Source organism: Heptranchias perlo, chromosome 39 (genome assembly GCF_035084215.1).
Source record: "Heptranchias perlo isolate sHepPer1 chromosome 39, sHepPer1.hap1, whole genome shotgun sequence".
Classification (NCBI taxonomy): Eukaryota; Metazoa; Chordata; class Chondrichthyes; order Hexanchiformes; family Hexanchidae; genus Heptranchias; species Heptranchias perlo.
Genome location: NC_090363.1, coordinates 9,859,652 through 9,879,118, shown reverse-complemented (window position 1 = coordinate 9,879,118; position 19,467 = coordinate 9,859,652). Strand labels below are relative to the sequence as shown.

The window sequence follows — 19,467 nt, the reverse complement described above, 5'->3', positions numbered from 1 at the left end:
TGGCTGAGACAGCGGTGTCAATATTCACTCTGTTACATGATAGTCAGTATTCCCAATTTTCACACTGACAAACATAACAAGTAGTTTAAAGAATGTAAGAGAGCATGGAACACGAAAAGAACTCGTCAACCTACTCTTCCCATAGATTCTATAATGGAGCCTGCCCCATCCATTGATCTCCTGAGAGAAAGTTCTGTGCAAGTGTTCCTTGATCTCCAAAGGCAACCATGCAGAACATTCACCCGTTCTCATATCCAGTTCGCCCTGACCCTCAGGCAACACCCCTCAAGTAATTCCTGTAACTCCCAATTACAGACAGTTCATCAACCCACTCCGCCTCTCCGCCTGGAGTCCGTGGACTGGCCCCGCCACAAACTGGGGCGGAGGGGAGGGTAGGAAGCAGCTTCATGGGTCAGCGAAAGGAGTCCGCGATGCATTCCGGCCGTGACCACGCGCGCGATGGGTAAAAGCTGACCGACCTTCCTCGTGTATCACGGCGACGGCTCCCAGAGGGAAGGGGAATTCCTGGTCCCCGTTCTCGGAGGACGTCAGGGCGACGACAAACGCGGCAGCATCGAGGACGGTGGGGAAGCAGGCGGTGTACGTCTCCAGACAGGGCTGTTTGTTGATCTCCACAAATATGATGGACCTTCCGGTTGAGTGAAAGACAACAGAGTTGAGAGTTAGTCTCAGAGGGTTGTAGGGCTGGAGGAGGTTACAGAGGTGGGGAGGGGATGAGGCCGTGGAGGGATTTGAACATAAGGATGGGAATTTTAAATTTTAGGTGTTGATGCACCGGGAGACAATTGTGGGCACTGCGTGTCCAAATTCCTGATAGAATTATGGATACAATCATAGAATGATATGGCACAGAAGGAAGCCATTTGGCCCATCGTGCCTGTGCTGACTCTTTGAAAGAGCTATCCAATTAGTCCCATTCCCTTGCTCTTTCCCCATTGCCCTGTTAATTTTTCCCCCTTTTCAAGTATTTGTCCAATTCCCTTTTGAAAGTTACTATTGAATCTGCTTCCACCGCCCTTTCAGGCAGCGCATTCCAGATCAGAACAACTCGCTGATATCCTTGTCTGAAGCGTTGAAACCCGGGAAATTATCTCTACCGAAAGGTACTTATCGGGACAGAGGAAGTTAACCGGAACACTCCTTTCAGATTCACGAGGACAGAGGGTCAGGGTGAAAAGGGCAAGTTCAGGTCAGATGCCAGGAAGTATTCCTTCCCACAGAGAGTGTTCGACAGCTGGATTCTGAGACAAGCAGAGGCGGGTGAGGGCGGCACGTTGGGAGTTAGTGAAGAAACAGCGACTGTAACGGGGAGATGGTCAGGTCGGCATTCATGGGAAGACGGGATCGAATGGGCTGAAAGATCGTCTTTATCCGAGCCCATCTTGTGATCGATAAGTACATCAGAGTCCACACGTGTTGGTCGAACACCACGGGTGGGCATTAACGAGGCCGAGCCCTTCCGGTGGGCCCTCACACGCCTGGGGTCACCCACCCTCCAGGACTGACCTCCCGGACACTGCTTCCAGCAACTCTGGCGAAAACCTCATAGGGGCGTTTTAAAAAAAACGTGGTGCTTTTTTTTCTCCATTAACTATTATTAGTTATACAAATATTGGAGATGGGCGGGGATGGGGGGGGGGCGGGGGAAAAGGCTGTTTGATTGACAGTCAGGAATCACCCATTCAGCTAATGAAGAGGCCGTCCGCTTCCCATTCGGGAATGGGGTGCTGTGAGGATGGAGGTGGGCGGTGACCAATGGCGGGAGCGTGGGTCATGGGTCAGGAATACGGCCCACCAGAGTTAGCGAGCCTAAACATTTACATAGAATTACATAGAATTTTCAGCACAGAAACAGGCCATTCGGCCCAACTGGTCCATGCTGGTGTTTATGCTCCACACAAGTCTCCTCTAACCTCTCTTCATCGCACCCTATCAGCATAACCTATTCCTTTTTCCCTCATGTGTTTATTTATCTTCCCTTTCAATGCAACTATTCACCTTTAACTACTCCTTGTAGTAGCGAGTTCCACATTCTAATCACTCTCCGGGTAAAGACCTTTCTCCTGAATTCTTTATTGGATTTATTAGTGACTATCTTATATTTATGGTCCCGAGTCCCCACAATTGGAAACATCTCTACGTCTACCCTATCAAACCCTTTGATAATTTTAAAGACCTCTATAAGATCACCCCTCAGTCTTCTCTTTTCTAGAGAAAAGAGCTCCAGCCTGTTCGGTCTTTCCCAATAGTTATAACCGCTCAGTCTTGGCATCATCCTGGTGAATCTTTTTCTGCATCTACTCCACTTTAGTTCCCCAGTCAGCAAACATCTGCCTTGTGATTTGGAGATCTTACCCAATGACTTTACGTTCTGGTCCCGATGTGGTCCGAGCTCCCTCCTCCTCGGGTGGGCCGAGCTCCCTCGTTGGGCGCTTCCTTCCCGGGACGCTTACGTTGTAGACCAAAGCCGTCAGGTTGTCCAAGTCCTCCCGGCCGTAGTAAGGGTAGACCATGTCCTCCCCACTCTGCGACCTCTTGACCCGCACGGTGGAGTGCAGGACCACGCCCAGGTTCCAGAGGAAGCTGGAGAGGCTGTGGCGCAGCTTCCCCGGGCTCAGGAAGGCCACCAGGACCAGGGTGCCGCCGGCAAAGTTCTCCGCCTCGGGCTGGGCGCAGTCCATCCCGTCCCAGCCGCAGTCGGCCAAGCTGCAGCCCTTGTCGCAGTGGCCGTCGTTGTAGTGGTGTTTGCAGTACGTGTCGTAGCGAGGGCTGTCGGGGGGGTGTTGAGACAAGATAATGGTTAGACTGGGGGGAACGAGGGAAAGAAGGAAGAGAGAGAGAAAGAGAGAAAGAGAGAGAGAAAGAGAGAAAGAGAAAGAGAGAGACAGAGGGAAAGAGAGTGAGAGAAAAAGAGAGAGAGAAAGTGAGAGAGAGAGAGAGAGAAAGAGAGAGAGAGAGAAAGAGAAAGACAGAGAGAAAGAGAGAGAAAGAGAAAGACAGAGGGAAAGAGAGAGAAAGAGAGAGAAAGAGCGAAAGAGAAAGACAGAGGGAAAGAGATTGAGAGAAAAAGAGAGCGAAAGAGACGGAGAGAGAGAAAATGAAAGAGAGAGAAAGCGAGAGAGAAAGAGAAAGAAAGAAAGGGAGAAAGAAAGAGAGGAGAGAGAAAGAATGAGCGAAAGAAAAAGAGAGGGATAAAGGGAGAAAGAAAGAGAAAAAGAAAGAGAGAAAAAGAGAGCGCGTAGAAAAGAGAGAAAGAAAGAGACAAAGGAAGAGTGAAAGAAAGAAAGAAAGATTTGTATTTATACAGTGCTTTTCATGACCTCAGGACGTCCCAAAGAGTTTTACAGCCAATGAAGTATATTTAAAGTGAAGCCACTGTTGCAATGCGGCAGCCAATTTGTGCACAGGGAGAGCCGCACTGTTGGAGGTGCTGACATTTGGATGAGACGTTAAACTGAGTCCCGGCCGGCTCTCTCTGCTGGACGGATAAGATCCCAGGGCACAATTTCGAAGAAAAGCGGGGGAGTTCTCCCCGGTGTCCTGGGCTAATATTTATCCCTCAACCAACATCACTTAAAAAAAAAACGGATGACCCGGTCATTATCACATTGCTGTTTGTGGGATCTTGCTGTGCGCAAATTGGCTGCCGTGTTTCCTACATGACTACACTTTAAAAAGTGCTTCATTGGCTGTAAAGAGCTTTGGGACGTCCTGAGGTGGTGAAAGGCGCTTTATAAATAGTGGTTCCTAGTTTTAAATGGTTTACATGTTCAGATTGGCGCCTCCCTCCGAACACGACTCACTCACTTGCACGAGGCCTTCTGCTCCTGGCAGTCGAAGCCGTCGTACTGGCACTCCACGTTGTTGCAGGGCTCGTCGCACTTCCCGTCCCTGAAGCTGGGCCGACACAGTGCGTCCAGCGGGCACTTCCTCCAGGGGTCGCCGGAGCAATCGCCCCCGTCCCAGCCGCAGGCGAGGGTGTCGCAGGGCGGGTCGCAGAAGCCGTCGTTGGCCCGGGCGGCGCAGCGGTCGGCACGGCAACCAGGCCCGGGCCCGGCCGAGCGGTTGCGGCCTACCTCCGGGGCCTGGCAGTAGAGGCCCCGGAAGCCGGGGGGGCAATGGCAGAAGAAGTGGGGCTCCTTGGCTCGCTCCACGCAGCTCCCCCCGTTCTTGCACGTGCCGGGGGTGCAGCGGCTAGGTCTCGGGGGCGAGCAGTCGGGGCCCAGGAAGCCCGGCAGGCAGGCGCACCGACCCGAGATGCATATTCCGCCATTCTGGCAGGGCCGGGCTTTGCACGAGTTGAAGTTCTCGCACTTTCCTCCGCTGTAGTCCTGGAAACAGACGCACAAAACAAAAAGATCGCTCCTTGTTATCGGTCATCGCTGCTCTTCAATCGGACTGATCAATAGAAAGCCCTGTCTTACGTTGCTAGGGGAGATGATGTTGCTAGGGTGGATAGAGAGAAACTATTTCCGCTGGTTGGGGATTCTAGGAGTAGGGGGCACAGTCTAAAAATTAGAGCCAGACCTTTCAGGAGTGAGATTAGAAAACATTTCTACACACAAAGGGTGGTAGAAGTTTGGAACTCTCTTCCGCAAACGGCAATTGATACTAGCTCAATTGCTAAATTTAAATCTGAGATGGATAGCTTTTTGGCAACCAAAGGTATGAAGGGATATGGGCCAAAGGCAGGTATATGGAGTTAGATCACAGATCAGCCATGATCTTATCAAACGGCGGAGCAGGCACGAGGGGCTGAATGGCCTACTCCTGTTCCTATGTTCCGCTTGGAAGACGCAAGATGGGGAACGTCCAAAAACGTATGTTTCAGTGGTGCATCCCCCCACTTCCTTCACCCCGCCATTGGCGGCCGTGCCTTCAGCTGCCTGGGCCCTAAGCTCTGGAATTCCCTCTCTAAACCTCTCTCTCCTCCCTTAAGACGCTCCTTAAAACCCACCTCTTTGACCAAGCTTTTGGTCGCCTGTCCTAATATCTCTTTGGTTCGGTGTCAGTTCTTTTTTTTTGTCCGATTACCCTCCTGTGAAGCGCCTCGGGACGTTTTACTACATTAAAGGCGCTATATAAATGCAAGTTGTTGTGATTACAAAGGACCAGATATTCAGCGTCTGCACTCCTGGTTTAGGCTGGGAAATTCCGCACCCTTAGCCCACGATATTACAACCAGTGTGGTCGGACAATCGGGAATTTTCCGATATGCACTCCAGGAACGCTGCAGTGGAAAATCCCGGCTGATATTTCGGACGAGGTCTAACCAGTGACGGCAGCGGTGCCTCCTTGCCGTTCCGCTCGACGTGGCGGATATCCAACTCGCCGCCCGTCTGACGTCGCGGAGATCCGCCGTCACGTACACGGCCGACAGAAGTGGAAACTGGGCGGTTTCTATAAACGGGCGGGCGATCCACAACGCCAGCAGCTCACCCAGGCGGCAAGTTGAAAATCCATGCCCCAGTTCTCTGGTAATGAAAGCTCACATCCCGTCAATTCACCTTCTCCATTGCTGTTTGCACCTGGGGATCAGCTTTGAGTGACTTGTGCATCTGGACTACCAACTCCCTTTGTTCGTCTCTCCCCAGCCAGCAGTGGGACGTCAGGGAGTAGGGGGTCTCCGCCCCTGGCAACGCCCCCCTGGCCTTTGTTTTGCCTCGGAAGAGCTGGATGGAGGTTCCACCCTTACTCTCGGAATAGGTGCAAACTGTGGGCGAACTGGGCCTCCGCCATTTTCCTGAGGGGAGGGGGACGGAGTGGTTTCCCCACCTGTCTCCCGCCGAACCCCTGGGGAACGTGGCCCCCCCCTACCCCCCCCCGGGATACCTCACATCCGCAGAACCTCCTCCATCTATCACCTCGGTAACTCCGGCGAGGACAGGTGGGGATGCAAGAAGTGGGTGAAGGGCTGGCCGTTACTCACCGGCGGGCACTTGCACAGGAAGCCAAAGGGCGTGTTGACGGCCAGGACGCAGGTTCCACCATTGCTGCAGGGCCCCGATTTGCAGCTGTCGATCACAGACTCACAGCGTCGCCCTGCGGAGAGAGAGGGAGACAGAGCAGGCAAGATAACGGCTCACTGATGGACCCAACTCGACTAACACGTGCCAAACAACTTGGCCACCAAGATGGCGGCCTGCGAGGAGCCGTCTTCTAGAACGTACTCAGCACGCCGGTAGATTTGGCCTGTTATTCCCTTGAGAGTAGGAGATTGAGGGGGGTGATCTGATCGAGGCTCTTAAAATGTTAAAAGGATTCGATAGGGTAGATACGGGGAAACTGTTTCCTCCAGCGAGGGAAATCAAAAACGAAGGGGACGTAATCTTAAAATTAGAGCTCGGCCGTTCGGGAGGGAAATCAAGGGCAGTGGAAATCTGGAACTCTCTCCCACAAAAGATAGTGGAAAATGAGGGTCAATTATGAGCTTTCATGACTGAGATCCGTAGATTTTTGTTGGGCAGGGTTATCAAGGGATACGAAGCAAAGATGGCCAAATGGAGATGAGGTACAGATCAGCCATGATCTGACTGAATAACGGAACAGGTTCGAGGGGCTGAATGGCCTCCTCCTGACCTTTTCCTTGAATGCTTACTCCCGATGTCAATGGTACATCAGTTTTCATTCCTACTCATTCTCGAGACGTGGGCGTCACTGGCAAGGCTGGCATTTATTGCCCATCCCTCGTTGCCCCTTGAGAAGATGGTGGTGGGCCTTTTTCTTGAACCAATGCAGCCCGTGTGGTGAAGGGTATCGAGGGATGTGGAGCTGAGGCGGGGAAGTGGAGTTGAGGTGCAGAGCGGCCACGAGTCTGATTGAATGGCGGAGCTGGCCCCGAGGGGCTGAATGGCCTCCCCCGTGCGTTGCTAAGGTGCCCACTGCCGGTGCTGGCGGGAAGACACTGACCTGTGTAACCGGGCTTACACTGGCAGCGGTAAGCGTTGACCAGCTGCGCGCAGCTCCGCGTCCCGCTGGCGTCGCACGGGTTGGACAGGCACTCGTTGACGTCTCCCTCGCATCGCTCCCCGACGTAGCCCGCCCGGCAGTCGCAGGCGTATCCGCCGATCCGGTCCACGCACTGGCCGCCGTGGTAACACTTGGGCTCGCGGCCCTCGGGGTCACCGGGGGAGGAGCAGTCGTCGATGTCATGCTCGCAGCGAGTCCCTGCAGGATATCAGACACCCCCCGTCACTCAACGCCCCCTCACAGCGGAACGGTACTGGGACAATTGGCAGCGACCCGTGTAAGACTATAGATGTGTTTTTACATGGTCATAGAGTCATAGAGTTATACAGCACGGATAGAGGCCCTTCGGCCCATCGTGTCCGCGCCGGCCATCAAGCCCTGTCTACTCTAATCCCATATTCCAGCATTTGGTCCGTAGCCTTGTATGCTATGGCATTTCAAGTGCTCATCCAAATGCTTCTTGAATGTTGTGAGGGTTCCTGCCTCCACAACCCTCTCAGGCAGTGAGTTCCAGACTCCAACCACCCTCTGGGTGAAAAAGTTCTTTCTCGAATCCCCTCTAAACCTCCCGCCTTTTACCTTGAATCTATGCCCCCTTGTTATAGAACCCTCAACGAAGGGAAAAAGCTCCTTAGTATCCATCCTATCTGTGCCCCTCATAATTTTGTACACCTCAATCATGTCCCCCCTCAGCCTCCTCTGCTCCAAGGAAAACAAACCCAATCTCCCTGTATTAAAACAGGGAGAATTGGTTTAAATTGTCTGCTGAATCAGACAAAAAAAATCACAGCAGTGGGGGAGGAGTGTGAAGGAGCAATTTTGATTGTACGTAAGATGAAATATTTCCTTTGCAATAAAAATTAGAAGAGATAGGACATGGTGGGGGGGGAATTGCAATTTTAACTTAACTGGCCCATCAGGAAACATTTGTAGTCAGCGGAGAGTAATATCGGGCGGGATGTAAAACCAGCGTTCCACCCGATCCCGTGGGATTCCCGCCGGGCAAGTTAGGTTAAAATTGCCCCCTGGGCAGAGGTGTACACGACAGTGGGGGGGGGGTGGGGGGTAACAACTGATAAGCTGAACCGCAGCAATTGTGTCAACTGGGTATATGATGATATGGGACACCTGTACTTGTCCTAGTGACGAAACACATGTGGATGCAACTCACTGGAGCTCAGTCGGAACTTTAACTGGCTCCAAGGAGAACTTCCGTGAGAGGCTTTGGACAAGCAGCACTCATGATTCCTGGGGAGTTCTTTACGCGTGAGTTTCTACATGTAGAACTGCGTGTACTGCTCTGTATTCGGACTTAATCATCATAGAATCAGAGAAAGTTACGGCACAGAAGGAGGCCTTTCAGCCCATCGTGTCCGTGCTGGCCGATAAAGAGCCATCCGGCTTAATCCCACTTGGTCCGTAGCCCTGTGGGTTACAGCACTTCGAGTGCGCATCGAGTTTTAATTGAGTTGAGGGTTTCTGCCTCTCCCACCCTTTCAGGCAGTGAGTTCCAGACCCCCATCACCCTCTGGGTGAAAAAAATTCTCCTCAGCTCCCCTCTAATCCTTCGACCAATTTCCTCAAATCTTTTCCCCCCGGTCACTGACCCCCCTGCTAAGGGAAATATGTCCTGCCTATCCACTCTATCTAGGCCCCTCAAAATTTTATACTCCTTAATTAAAACACCTCCTCTGTTCCAAAGAAAACAATCCTAGTCTATCCAATCTGTCCTCATAGCTAAAATTCTCCAGCCCTGGCAACATCCTCGTAAATCTTAAGATAAATGTTTTGAAACGACAATAAGTGATGTTAGTTGTCAGACATATTACTGTCTGTAGCTTTTCGAATCGGTTATTAAAAAGGATATGGAATTAGCCAACAGCCTCCGTAATACACTTGGGAAATGGTTTTGAGTATTCCCACACTTTGAGCCACAGGGGAACTTCCCACCAGTGAATGAGGTTCGCTCCCCGCCTCCCCCGAGCCTCAGTTAGTGCCGAGCTCTACAGGGCCAGGTCAGATCTCTGGTTCCACCTCTGGCCAGTGGTGGGGTCGAGGAGGTGGATTAAGGACACTATGACTGGCTTCAATCCGCTTCAATTCCAGAAGGGGAGATAAGATCAGCCAAGGATTCTGAAGGCTAGCCAGTGATCAGTACCAATAATAGGGTCGCTTGTACACAGTCTGTGGGAGGAGGGTCCCCCAGGAGGGCCTATAGGCAGGGTACAGTCCATGATGGGGTCACTTGTACATGGTTTGTGGGAGGAGGGTACCCCCAGGAGGGTCTTTCGGTGGGGTACAGTCCATGATGGGGTCACTTGTGCATGGTCTGTGGGAGGAGGGTCTATAGGTGGGGTGCAGTCCATGATGGGGTAGATTGTACATGGTCCATTGGAGGAGGGTCCCCCAGGAGGGTCTATAGGTGGGGTACCCTCCATGATGGGTAGATTGTACATGGTCTGTGGGAGGAGGGTCCCCCAGGAGGGTCTATGGGTGGGGTACGCTCTATGATGGGGTAGATTGTACATGGTCCATGGGAGGAGGGTCCCCCAGGAGGGTCTATAGATGGGGTACAGTCCATGATGGGGTAGATTGTACATGGTCTGTGGCAGAGTCAGTTTTATTGCCTGAGGGGCTGCTTTCTCACTAAGATTCACCTACACCGCAGTAATGCGATCCTCCAGCTCGTAGATGGCACCTTCTCCCGGTACAGACCCCCACCTCTGGTTCGATGCTTACCCTGAGTCCCGTGCAGACAGGAGCACTGAAAGCCGTTGACCAGGTCGATGCAGGTCCCGCCATTTTGACAGGGCTGGGAGCGACATTCGTCGATCTCTTCTGAGCAGTTCGTGCCGTAGTAACCAGGGAGACACTGCAAGTGAAGACACCAAGAGCTCCTTCAGTCTTTGCTGCGATATCACTCCGGACAGGAGACAACAGGAGGCTCTGTCTCTCCAGGTGTGGGTCTGAGGGGGGGGGGGGGAATGTGGGTCTGAGGGGGGGGAAAATGTGGTACTGAGGGGGGGGATTGTGGGTCTGAGGGGGGGGGCGAATGTGAGTCTGATGGGGGGGATTGTGGGTCTGAGGGGGGGATTGTGGGTCTGAGGGGGGGATTGTGGGTCTGAGGGGGGGGGCGAATGTGGGTCTGAGGGGGGGGATTGTGGGTCTGAGGGGGAGGGGGCGAATGTGGGTCTGAGGGGGGGGATTGTGGGTCTGAGGGGGGGGGCGAATGTGGGTCTGAGGGGGGGGGAAAATGTGGGTCTGAGGGGGGGGGAATGTGGGTCTGAGGGGGAGGGAATGTGGGACGGGGGGGGGAATGTGGGTCTGAGGGGGGGGGAATGTGGGTCTGAGGAGGGGGGGAATGTGGGTCTGAGGGGGGGGGAATGTGGGTCTGAAGCAGGGGGAATGTGGGTCTGAGGGGGGGGTAATGTGGGTCTGAGGGGGGGGGGAATGTGGGTCGGGGGGGAATGTGGGTCTGACGGGGGGGGAATGTGGGTCGGGGGGAATGTGGGTCTGACGGGGGGGGGGATGTGGGTCTGAGGGGGGGGAATGTGGGTCTGAGGGGGGGGGAATGTGGGACTGGGGGGGGGGAATGTGGGTCGGGGGGGGGGAATGTGGGTCGGGGGGGGGGAATGTGAGTCTGAGGGGGGGGAATGTGGGTCTGAGGGGGGGGAATGTGGGTCTGAGGGGGGAATGTGGGTCTGAGGGGGGGGAATGTGGGTCTGAGGGGGGGGAATGTGGGTCTGAGGGGGGGGAATGTGGGTCTGAGGGGGGAATGTGGGTCTGAGGGGGGGGAATGTGGGTCTGAGGGGGGGGAATGTGGGTCGGAGGGGGGGGAATGTGGGTCTGAGGGGGGGGAATGTGGGTCTGAGGGGGAGGGAATGTGGGACGGGGGGGGGAATGTGGGTCTGAGGGGGGGGAATGTGGATCTGAGGGGGGGAATGTGGGTCTGAGGGGGGGGGGAATGTGTGCCTGAGGGGGGGGAATGTGGGTCTGAGGGGGGGGAATGTGGGTCTGAGGGGGGGGAATGTGGGTCTGAGGGGGGGGAATGTGGGTCTGAGGGGGGGGGAATGTGGGTCTGACGGGGGGGAAGGTGGGTCTGAGGGGGGGGAATGTGTGACTGAGGGGGGGAATGTGGATCTGTGGGGGGGGAATGTGGGTCTGAGGGGGGGGAATGTGGGTCTGAGGGGGGGGAATGTGGGTCTGAGGGGGGGGAATGTGGGTCTGAGGGGGGGGAATGTGGGTCTGAGGGGGGGGGAATGTGGGTCTGAGGGGGGGGAATGTGGGACTGAGGGGGGGGGCGGAATTGTGGTACTGAGGGGGGGGATTGTGGGTCTGAGGGGGGGGAATGTGGGACTGAGGGGGGGGGCGGAATTGTGGTACTGAGGGGGGGGATTGTGGGTCTGAGGGGGGGGAATGTGGGTCTGAGGGGGGGGGAATGTGGGTCTGAGGGGGAGGGGAATGTGGTACTTAGGGGGGGGGCGGAATTGTGGGACTGAGGTGGGGGAATGTGGGTCTGAGGGGGGGGAATGTGGTACTGAGGCGGGGGGGAATGTGGGTCTGGAGGGGGGGGCGGTATTGTGGGACTGAGGGGGGCGGGATTGTGGGACTGAGGGGGGCGGGATTGTGGGTCTGAGGGGGGGGGCGGTATTGTGGGACTGAGGGGGGCGGTATTGTGGGACTGAGGGGGGCGGGATTGTGGGACTGAGGGGGGCGGGATTGTGGGACTGAGGTTTGCGGGATTGTGGGACTGAGGGGGGCGGGATTGTGGGACTGAGGTTTGCGGGATTGTGGGACTGAGGGGGGCGGGATTGTGGGACTGAGGGGGGCGGGATTGTGGGACTGAGGGGGGGGGCGGGATTGTGGGACTGAGGGGGGCGGGATTGTGGGACTGAGGGGGGCGGGATTGTGGGACTGAGGGGGGGGGCGTTTCCAGGTGGGATGCGGTTCCCGGGGGATTGTGGGTCTCTCTGTGCCAGAAACATCTCTTGCACCTTCCCCGAGTGGCTAATGCTTCAGGTGCGAGGCCGGACAGCGAGCCCGGAGCTTTTCTCCTTCAGTGATCCTGAGCTGATGCCGAGGGTGAGTGTCGGGAATTTGCTCGACCCCATCCCGCGATTCTGACCTTTACACGAGCGCCACAAGTGGGAAAAGTCCAGGATGAGTGTCAGCGGGCATGAAAAGAGGGAGCGAGCCGTATTTGGGGGTGGGGGCTCGGGTTGGGGGGTATCTCAGGCAGGCCCGCATCGCCCACACTTGCCAGCAGGAGTCACTGGAGAGCCGACCAGAGAGCGGGAACTCCTGGCAAACACTGAGGTCAATTGTCGAGGGTCCCCTCGGTGCACCAGCTGAGAACAGATTGAGGCTGGGCTCTGCCTGATCTGTGAGGCTCAGTACCATAAGGGGCAGTGCAGTTACCCACTGGACCACCCGGTGAGGGGAGGGGGAAGGAAATAAAGTCATTCTGAAAGAATAGGAACCATTTAGTTGGAAATAGTGACCAGAAGAAACCAGCCCCTTTGTCAGACAACAACTACAATAAAAACCTGCATTTATATAGCGCCTTTAACGTAGTAAAACATCCCAAGGCGCTTCACAGGAGCGATTACCAAACAAAATTTGACACCGAGCCACATAAGGAGATATTAGGACAGGTGACCAAAAGCTTGGGCAAAGAGGTGGGTTTTACGCAACATCTCAAAAGGAGGAGAGAGAGGGGGAGAGGTTTAGGGAGGGAATTCCAGAGCTTAGGGCCCAGGCGGCTGAAGGCACGGCCGCCAATGGTAGGGGGGGGGAAGAAAATGGAGGATGCCCAAGAGGCCAGAATTGGAGGAGCGCAGAGATCTCGGAGGGTTGTGGAGTTGGAGGAGGGTTACAGAGATAGCGAGGGGCCGAGGCCGTGGAGGGATTTGAACGCGAGGGTGACAATTTTTAAAATCGAGGTGTTGCCGGGCCGGGAGACGATGTAGATCAGCGAGCACGGAGTGGGTGATGGGTATAAATGTACACATTTAAACCACACTCTATTTACAGCTCTCCCTGGGAGGAGCCGCCCATGGACGTCAGGGAACCCAGTACCTGGCAGGAATACTTTGCGATTAAGTCGAGGCAGGTGGCTCCATTTTGACACGGGTCATGCTCGCACTCGTTGACCTGCGTCTTGCAGTAACTGCCCTCAAATCCAGCCGGGCACTGGCAGTAATGGGAGTTTCCCGCGTCAATGCACTGCCCGCCATTCTGGCACAGCTGCCTGGTATCCACCCCTGCGGGGAGAGAAATGGCCAGAGTACAGTTTAAGACAGTTCAGGAGAAAATCTCCAACCTCACTCAGTGCGCCGTTTGATTCCCGACAGTGAAAAGTGTCCTATTCCTCAAACCAGAGGGTAACTTTTAGTCCTGGGCACTGATCGCACTGATGTCCATATTTTTAATGAAACCACTTTGAAAAAAGAACTGGCGTTTTTAAACAACCCCAGGATATCCCAAAGCATTTTACAGCCAATTAAGTACTTTTTGAAGTGTGGACGTTGTTGTAACGTAGCAGCCAATTTGCGCACAGCAAGCTCCCACAAACAGCAATGTGATAATAACCAGAACATCTGTTTTTAGGTGAAGTTGGTTGAGGGATAAATATTGGCCCCAGGACACCAGGGAGAATTTTGCTGCTCTTTTTTGAATGATGCAATAGGATCTTTTATGTCCACCTGAGAGGGCAAGACAGGACCTCCAGTTTCACATTTTATCTGAAAGACAGCACCTTCCAACAGTGCAGCACTCCCTCAGTACTGGCACTGACGTATCAGCCTAGATTTTATACTCAAGTCTCTGAAGTGGGACTTAAACCCACAACCTTCTAACTCCAAGGCAAGAAGGCTATCCACTGAGCCACTTGACTAGAGCCATAGTTTATGGAGGCATCTTCAGCCCTTAACACACACCTGTCGACCTGGAACGGGCAGAGGCCTGAAGGAAGCAGTGGGAGGAATCGATAGATTCAACACAAGCTCAACGTGACTCTGATGGTTGTCCGTATGTCGGGGAGATGGAGTTAAGATACAGATCAGCCTTGATCTAATTGAATGGTGGAACAGACTCCTCCTGTATCTATGTTCCTATGTCTCTACCTGTGCTATACCATCTGTGCTTATTCAGACTGCTCGGATATGAGAGGGACAGACAGCGAGACAGACAGATACACAATGTCTTCCTATCAAGAGACACAGGCGCGTACACATACAGACTGACAAATAAAGACAGACATAACTAGATAAAGAGACATGAGTCTATCTATTGATAGAACCATCCATCTGAGTGTAAAACGGTGAAAAATGGAGACACAGATGTAAAGTGAAGGAAGGTGATATCCATTCTCCCCCCTCTCTCTTGCCCCTTACCCCATGATTATTTTGCCCCCATGATTATCTTGCCCTGTCATCTATCTCTTGTCCACCCACATCATGACCCTTTTCCCAGCCTGTTTGTGACCCTTCCTGAGCTGCTCAGGTCCATCGTAACCTCGTCCACTCTCCCCTCTCTCTCTCACCAATCCCCATCATCACCTGCCCACTCTCCTCTCTCTCTCACCAATCCCCATCATCACCTCCCCACTCTCCTCTCTCTCTCACCAATCCCCATCATCACCTGCCCACTCTCCTCTCTCTCTCTCACCCAATCCCCATCATCACCTGCCCACTCTCCTCTCTCTCTCACCCAATCCCCATCATCACCTGCCCACTCTCCTCTCTCTCTCACCCAATCCCCATCATCACCTGCCCACTCTCCTCTCTCTCTCACCCAATCCCCATCATCACCTGCCCACTCTCCTCTCTCTCTCACCCAATCCCCATCATCACCTGCCCACTCTCCTCTCTCTCTCACCCAATCCCCATCATCACCTCCCCACTCTCCTCTCTCTCTCACCCAATCCCCATCATCACCTGCCCACTCTCCTCTCTCTCTCACCCAATCCCCATCATCACCTGCCCACTCTCCTCTCTCTCTCACCCAATCCCCATCATCACCTGCCCACTCTCCTCTCTCTCTCACCCAATCCCCATCATCACCTCCCCACTCTCCTCTCTCTCTCACCCAATCCCCATCATCACCTGCCCACTCTCCTCTCTCTCTCACTCAATCCCCATCATCACCTGCCCACTCTCCTCTCTCTCTCACCCAATCCCCATCATCACCTGCCCACTCTCCTCTCTCTCTCACCCAATCCCCATCATCACGTCCCCACTCTCCTCTCTCTCTCGCCCAATCCCCATCATCACCTCCCCACTCTCCTCTCTCTCTCACCCAATCCCCATCATCACCTGCCCACTCTCCTCTCTCTCTCACCCAATCCCCATCATCACCTCCCCACTCTCCTCTCTCTCTCGCCCAATCCCCATCATCACCTCCCCACTCTCCTCTCTCTCTCTCACCAATCCCCATCATCACCTGCCCACTCTCCTCTCTCTCTCACCCAATCCCCATCATCACCTGCCCACTCTCCTCTCTCTCTCACCCAATCCCCATCATCACCTCCCCACTCTCCTCTCTCTCTCACCCAATCCCCATCATCACCTGCCCACTCTCCTCTCTCTCACCCAATCCCCATCATCACCTGCCCACTCTCCTCTCTCTCACCCAATCCCCATCATCACCTGCCCACTCTCCTCTCTCTCTCACCCAATCCCCATCATCACCTGCCCACTCTCCTCTCTCTCACCCAATCCCCATCATCACCTGCCCACTCTCCTCTCTCTCTCACCCAATCCCCATCATCACCTGCCGACTCTCCTCTCTCTCTCACCCAATCCCCATCATCACCTGCCCACTCTCCTCTCTCTCTCACCCAATCCCCATGATCACCTGCCCACTCTCCTCTCTCTCTCGCCCAATCCCCATCATCACCTTCCCACTCTCCTCTCTCTCTCTCACCAATCTCCATCATCACCTGCCCACTCTCCTCTCTCTCTCACCCAATCCCCATCATCACCTGCCCACTCTCCTCTCTCTCTCACCCAATCCCCATCATCACCTGCCCACTCTCCTCTCTCTCTCACCAATCCCCATCATCACCTGCCCACTCTCCTCTCTCTCTCACCCAATCCCCATGATCACCTCCCCACTCTCCTCTCTCTCACCCAATCCCCATCATCACCTCCCCACTCTCCTCTCTCTCTCACCCAATCCCCATCATCACCTGCCCACTCTCCTCTCTCTCACCCAATCCCCATCATCACCTCCCCACTCTCCTCTCTCTCTCACCCAATCCCCATCATCACCTGCCCACTCTCCTCTCTCTCACCCAATCCCCATCATCACCTGCCCACTCTCCTCTCTCACCAATCCCCATCATCACCTGCCCACTCTCCTCTCTCTCTCACCCAATCCCCATCATCACCTGCCCACTCTCCTCTCTCTCTCACCAATCCCCATCATCACCTGCCCACTCTCCTCTCTCTCTCACCCAATCCCCATCATCACCTGCCCACTCTCCTCTCTCTCACCAATCCCCATCATCACCTGCCCACTCTCCTCTCTCTCTCACCCAATCCCCATCATCACCTGCCCACTCTCCTCTCTCTCTCACCCAATCCCCATCATCACCTGCCCACTCTCCTCTCTCTCACCCAATCCCCATCATCACCTGCCCACTCTCCTCTCTCTCTCACCAATCCCCATCATCACCTGCCCACTCTCCTCTCTCTCTCACCCAATCCCCATCATCACCTGCCCACTCTCCTCTCTCTCTCACCAATCCCCATCATCACCTGCCCACTCTCCTCTCTCTCTCACCCAATCCCCATCATCACCTGCCCACTCTCCTCTCTCTCTCACCAATCCCCATCATCACCTGCCCACTCTCCTCTCTCTCTCACCCAATCCCCATCATCACCTGCCCACTCTCCTCTCTCTCTCACCCAATCCCCATCATCACCTGCCCACTCTCCTCTCTCTCACCCAATCCCCATCATCACCTGCCCACTCTCCTCTCTCTCTCACCCAATCCCCACCATCACCTGCCCACTCTCCTCGCTCTCTCACCCAATCCCCATCATCACCTGCCCACTCTCCTCTCTCTCACCCAATCCCCATCATCACCTGCCCACTCTCCTCTCTCTCTCACCCAATCCCCATGATCACCTCCCCACTCTCCTCTCTCTCACCCAATCCCCATCATCACCTCCCCACTCTCCTCTCTCTCACCAATCCCCATCATCACCTGCCCACTCTCCTCTCTCTCTCACCCAATCCCCATCATCACCTCCCCACTCTCCTCTCTCTCTCTCACCAATCCCCATCATCACCTCCCCACTCTCCTCTCTCTCTCACCCAATCCCCATCATCACCTGCCCACTCTCCTCTCTCTCTCACCCAATCCCCATCATCACCTCCCCACTCTCCTCTCTCTCACCAATCCCCACCATCACCTGCCCACTCTCCTCGCTCTCTCACCCAATCCCCATCATCACCTTCCCACTCTCCTCTCTCTCTCACCCAATCCCCATCATCACCTGCCCACTCTCCTCTCTCTCACCAATCCCCATCATCACCTTCCCACTCTCCTCTCTCTCTCGCCCAATCCCCATCATCACCTCCCCACTCTCCTCTCTCTCTCACCCAATCCCCATCATCACCTGCCCACTCTCCTCTCTCTCTCTCACCAATACCCATCATCACCTGCCCACTCTCCTCTCTCTCTCTCTCATAAACCCCCTCATGGCGATATTGCCCAGCCTCTTCTGTCCCAGCCAGCCCTATTGGCCCCGTTTATCTCCTCTCTCTCCCTCCAAGATCCATCATAACCCTATCTAATCTTGTCCTTCCTCTCCAAACCATGGCTCCCTAGACAGTGCCTAGTACACTATTAGTCCACGGACTACAGTACGTAGAGCAGAAACAACCGGGAATAATCTCTTACCCAGTTTGCTGGCAGCGATCTCGCAAGAAACTTTCGGGACGTCGCAGTAAAGACCCGTCCAGCCTGTCTTGCACTCGCAGTGAAAGGACGTGTTCACCTGCTCACACTTGCCATCGTTCTTACACACGGGTCTGGCACACCACTTTATCAGAGTCTAGGGGTTAAAGAAAGGAATAGTGAACGACAGAGCGAGCGTTAGCTCAGCAAGGCTCGGTGAAGGTCCACGGTGTGGGACAGGGCCCGAAGGCCAAAGCTCCACTCACCAGCAAGGTTGACATGGTAGGAGGGAAGATCAGGAAATAGTCATTGGCTGACACCAAGCTTGGGCGTTAAAAGGCTGCAGATCATAGGAGGAAGAGAGGTGAGGAGATCCACTGTAATTTAGGTAATTAAGATAACTGGCCAAAAATGTAGGGGGGAAGATGAGGAGAAATTTATTTTACGCAGTGAGTTGTTATGATCTGGAATGCACTGTCTGATAGGGTGGTGGAAGCAGATTCAATAGTAACTGTCAAAAGGGAGTTGGAAAAATACTTGAATAGGACTATGGGGAAAGAGCAGGGGAGTGGGACTAATTGGATAGCTCTTTCAAAGAGCCGGCATAGGCTCGATGGGCTGAATGGCCTCCTTCTGTGCTGTACGATTCTATGATTGCAACTACGCAAAAGCCAGGATGGCTTTTGCGTAGTTGCAATCATAGAATCGTACAGCACAGAAGGAGGCCATTCAGCCCATCGAGCCTAGTTTTGATAAAATATTTTGAATTGGTGCTCTGTGTGAATTCTGGATTGTGACCTCTTTTTTGTTGCTGTTGTTCGAACTGTTTCCCAACACCACGTCCAGACGGCGTTTACTCTTGCTGGGGCCGTGGTTCCTTGGAGCTGGCCGCCTCCAGCGTCTCGCTCAGGTGGCCCGCGCTTCTGTCTCCGTGTAACGCTGGCTCGCGTGCGCTGCCCCAGAGGGCAGTAGTCATTGCCTGGCCACCAGGAGCAGGAACCCTGGCTGATATATCCCATCTTCTGGCCTAAGGGGGCACTGAGGCCAGATATAGTCCCCTGACTGAGATGAGAACGCAGCAGAAACTCCTGCTCTGTATGGGTCACACCAAGCATCTCCTGAGTATGGAAGGTCGAGGGGGAATCTGATTGAGGTGTTTGAAATGATTAAAAGGATACAACAGGGTAGATAGGGAGAAACTATTTCTTCTGCTGGTGAAATCCAGAACAAGAGGACATAATCTTAAAATTAGGCATTTCAGGAGCGAAATCAGGAAGCACTTTATCACACAAAGGGTTGTAGAAATCTGATATCTTTCCCCCAAAAGGCTGTGGATGTTGCAGGTCAGTAGGAGCTTCCAAGACTAAGATCGATTAGATTTTTTTTTAGGTAAGGGTATCGAGGGATATGGAGCAAAGGCACAGATCGGCCATGATCGAATGGAATGGCGGAGCAGGCTCGAGGGGCTGAATGGCCTCCTCCTGTTCCTGTGAGTGGCTGGGGAGCTCAGAACATCCACTTTTAGAAGCACTCAAGTTGGGGGCACTGGGTGGCGCAGTGGGTGAGCA

At 54.1% G+C, this 19,467-nt stretch overlaps 1 protein-coding gene across 1 annotated transcript in view; it reads right to left on the bottom strand.

Annotated features, from left to right (window-relative positions):
* LOC137305219 (neurogenic locus notch homolog protein 1-like) overlaps positions 1 to 19,467 on the bottom strand; it is a 134,776-nt gene that overhangs the window by 23,462 nt on the left and 91,847 nt on the right. Inside the window, exons 20-27 of the mRNA XM_067974060.1 lie at positions 17,903 to 18,056; positions 13,069 to 13,253; positions 9,730 to 9,862; positions 6,931 to 7,188; positions 5,951 to 6,063; positions 3,829 to 4,352; positions 2,377 to 2,790; positions 480 to 649 (exon numbers count right to left, since the gene is read on the bottom strand). Coding sequence (XP_067830161.1) covers positions 480 to 649; positions 2,377 to 2,790; positions 3,829 to 4,352; positions 5,951 to 6,063; positions 6,931 to 7,188; positions 9,730 to 9,862; positions 13,069 to 13,253; positions 17,903 to 18,056 — 1,951 coding nt within the window. The remainder of the gene's footprint in view (positions 1 to 479; positions 650 to 2,376; positions 2,791 to 3,828; positions 4,353 to 5,950; positions 6,064 to 6,930; positions 7,189 to 9,729; positions 9,863 to 13,068; positions 13,254 to 17,902; positions 18,057 to 19,467) is intronic.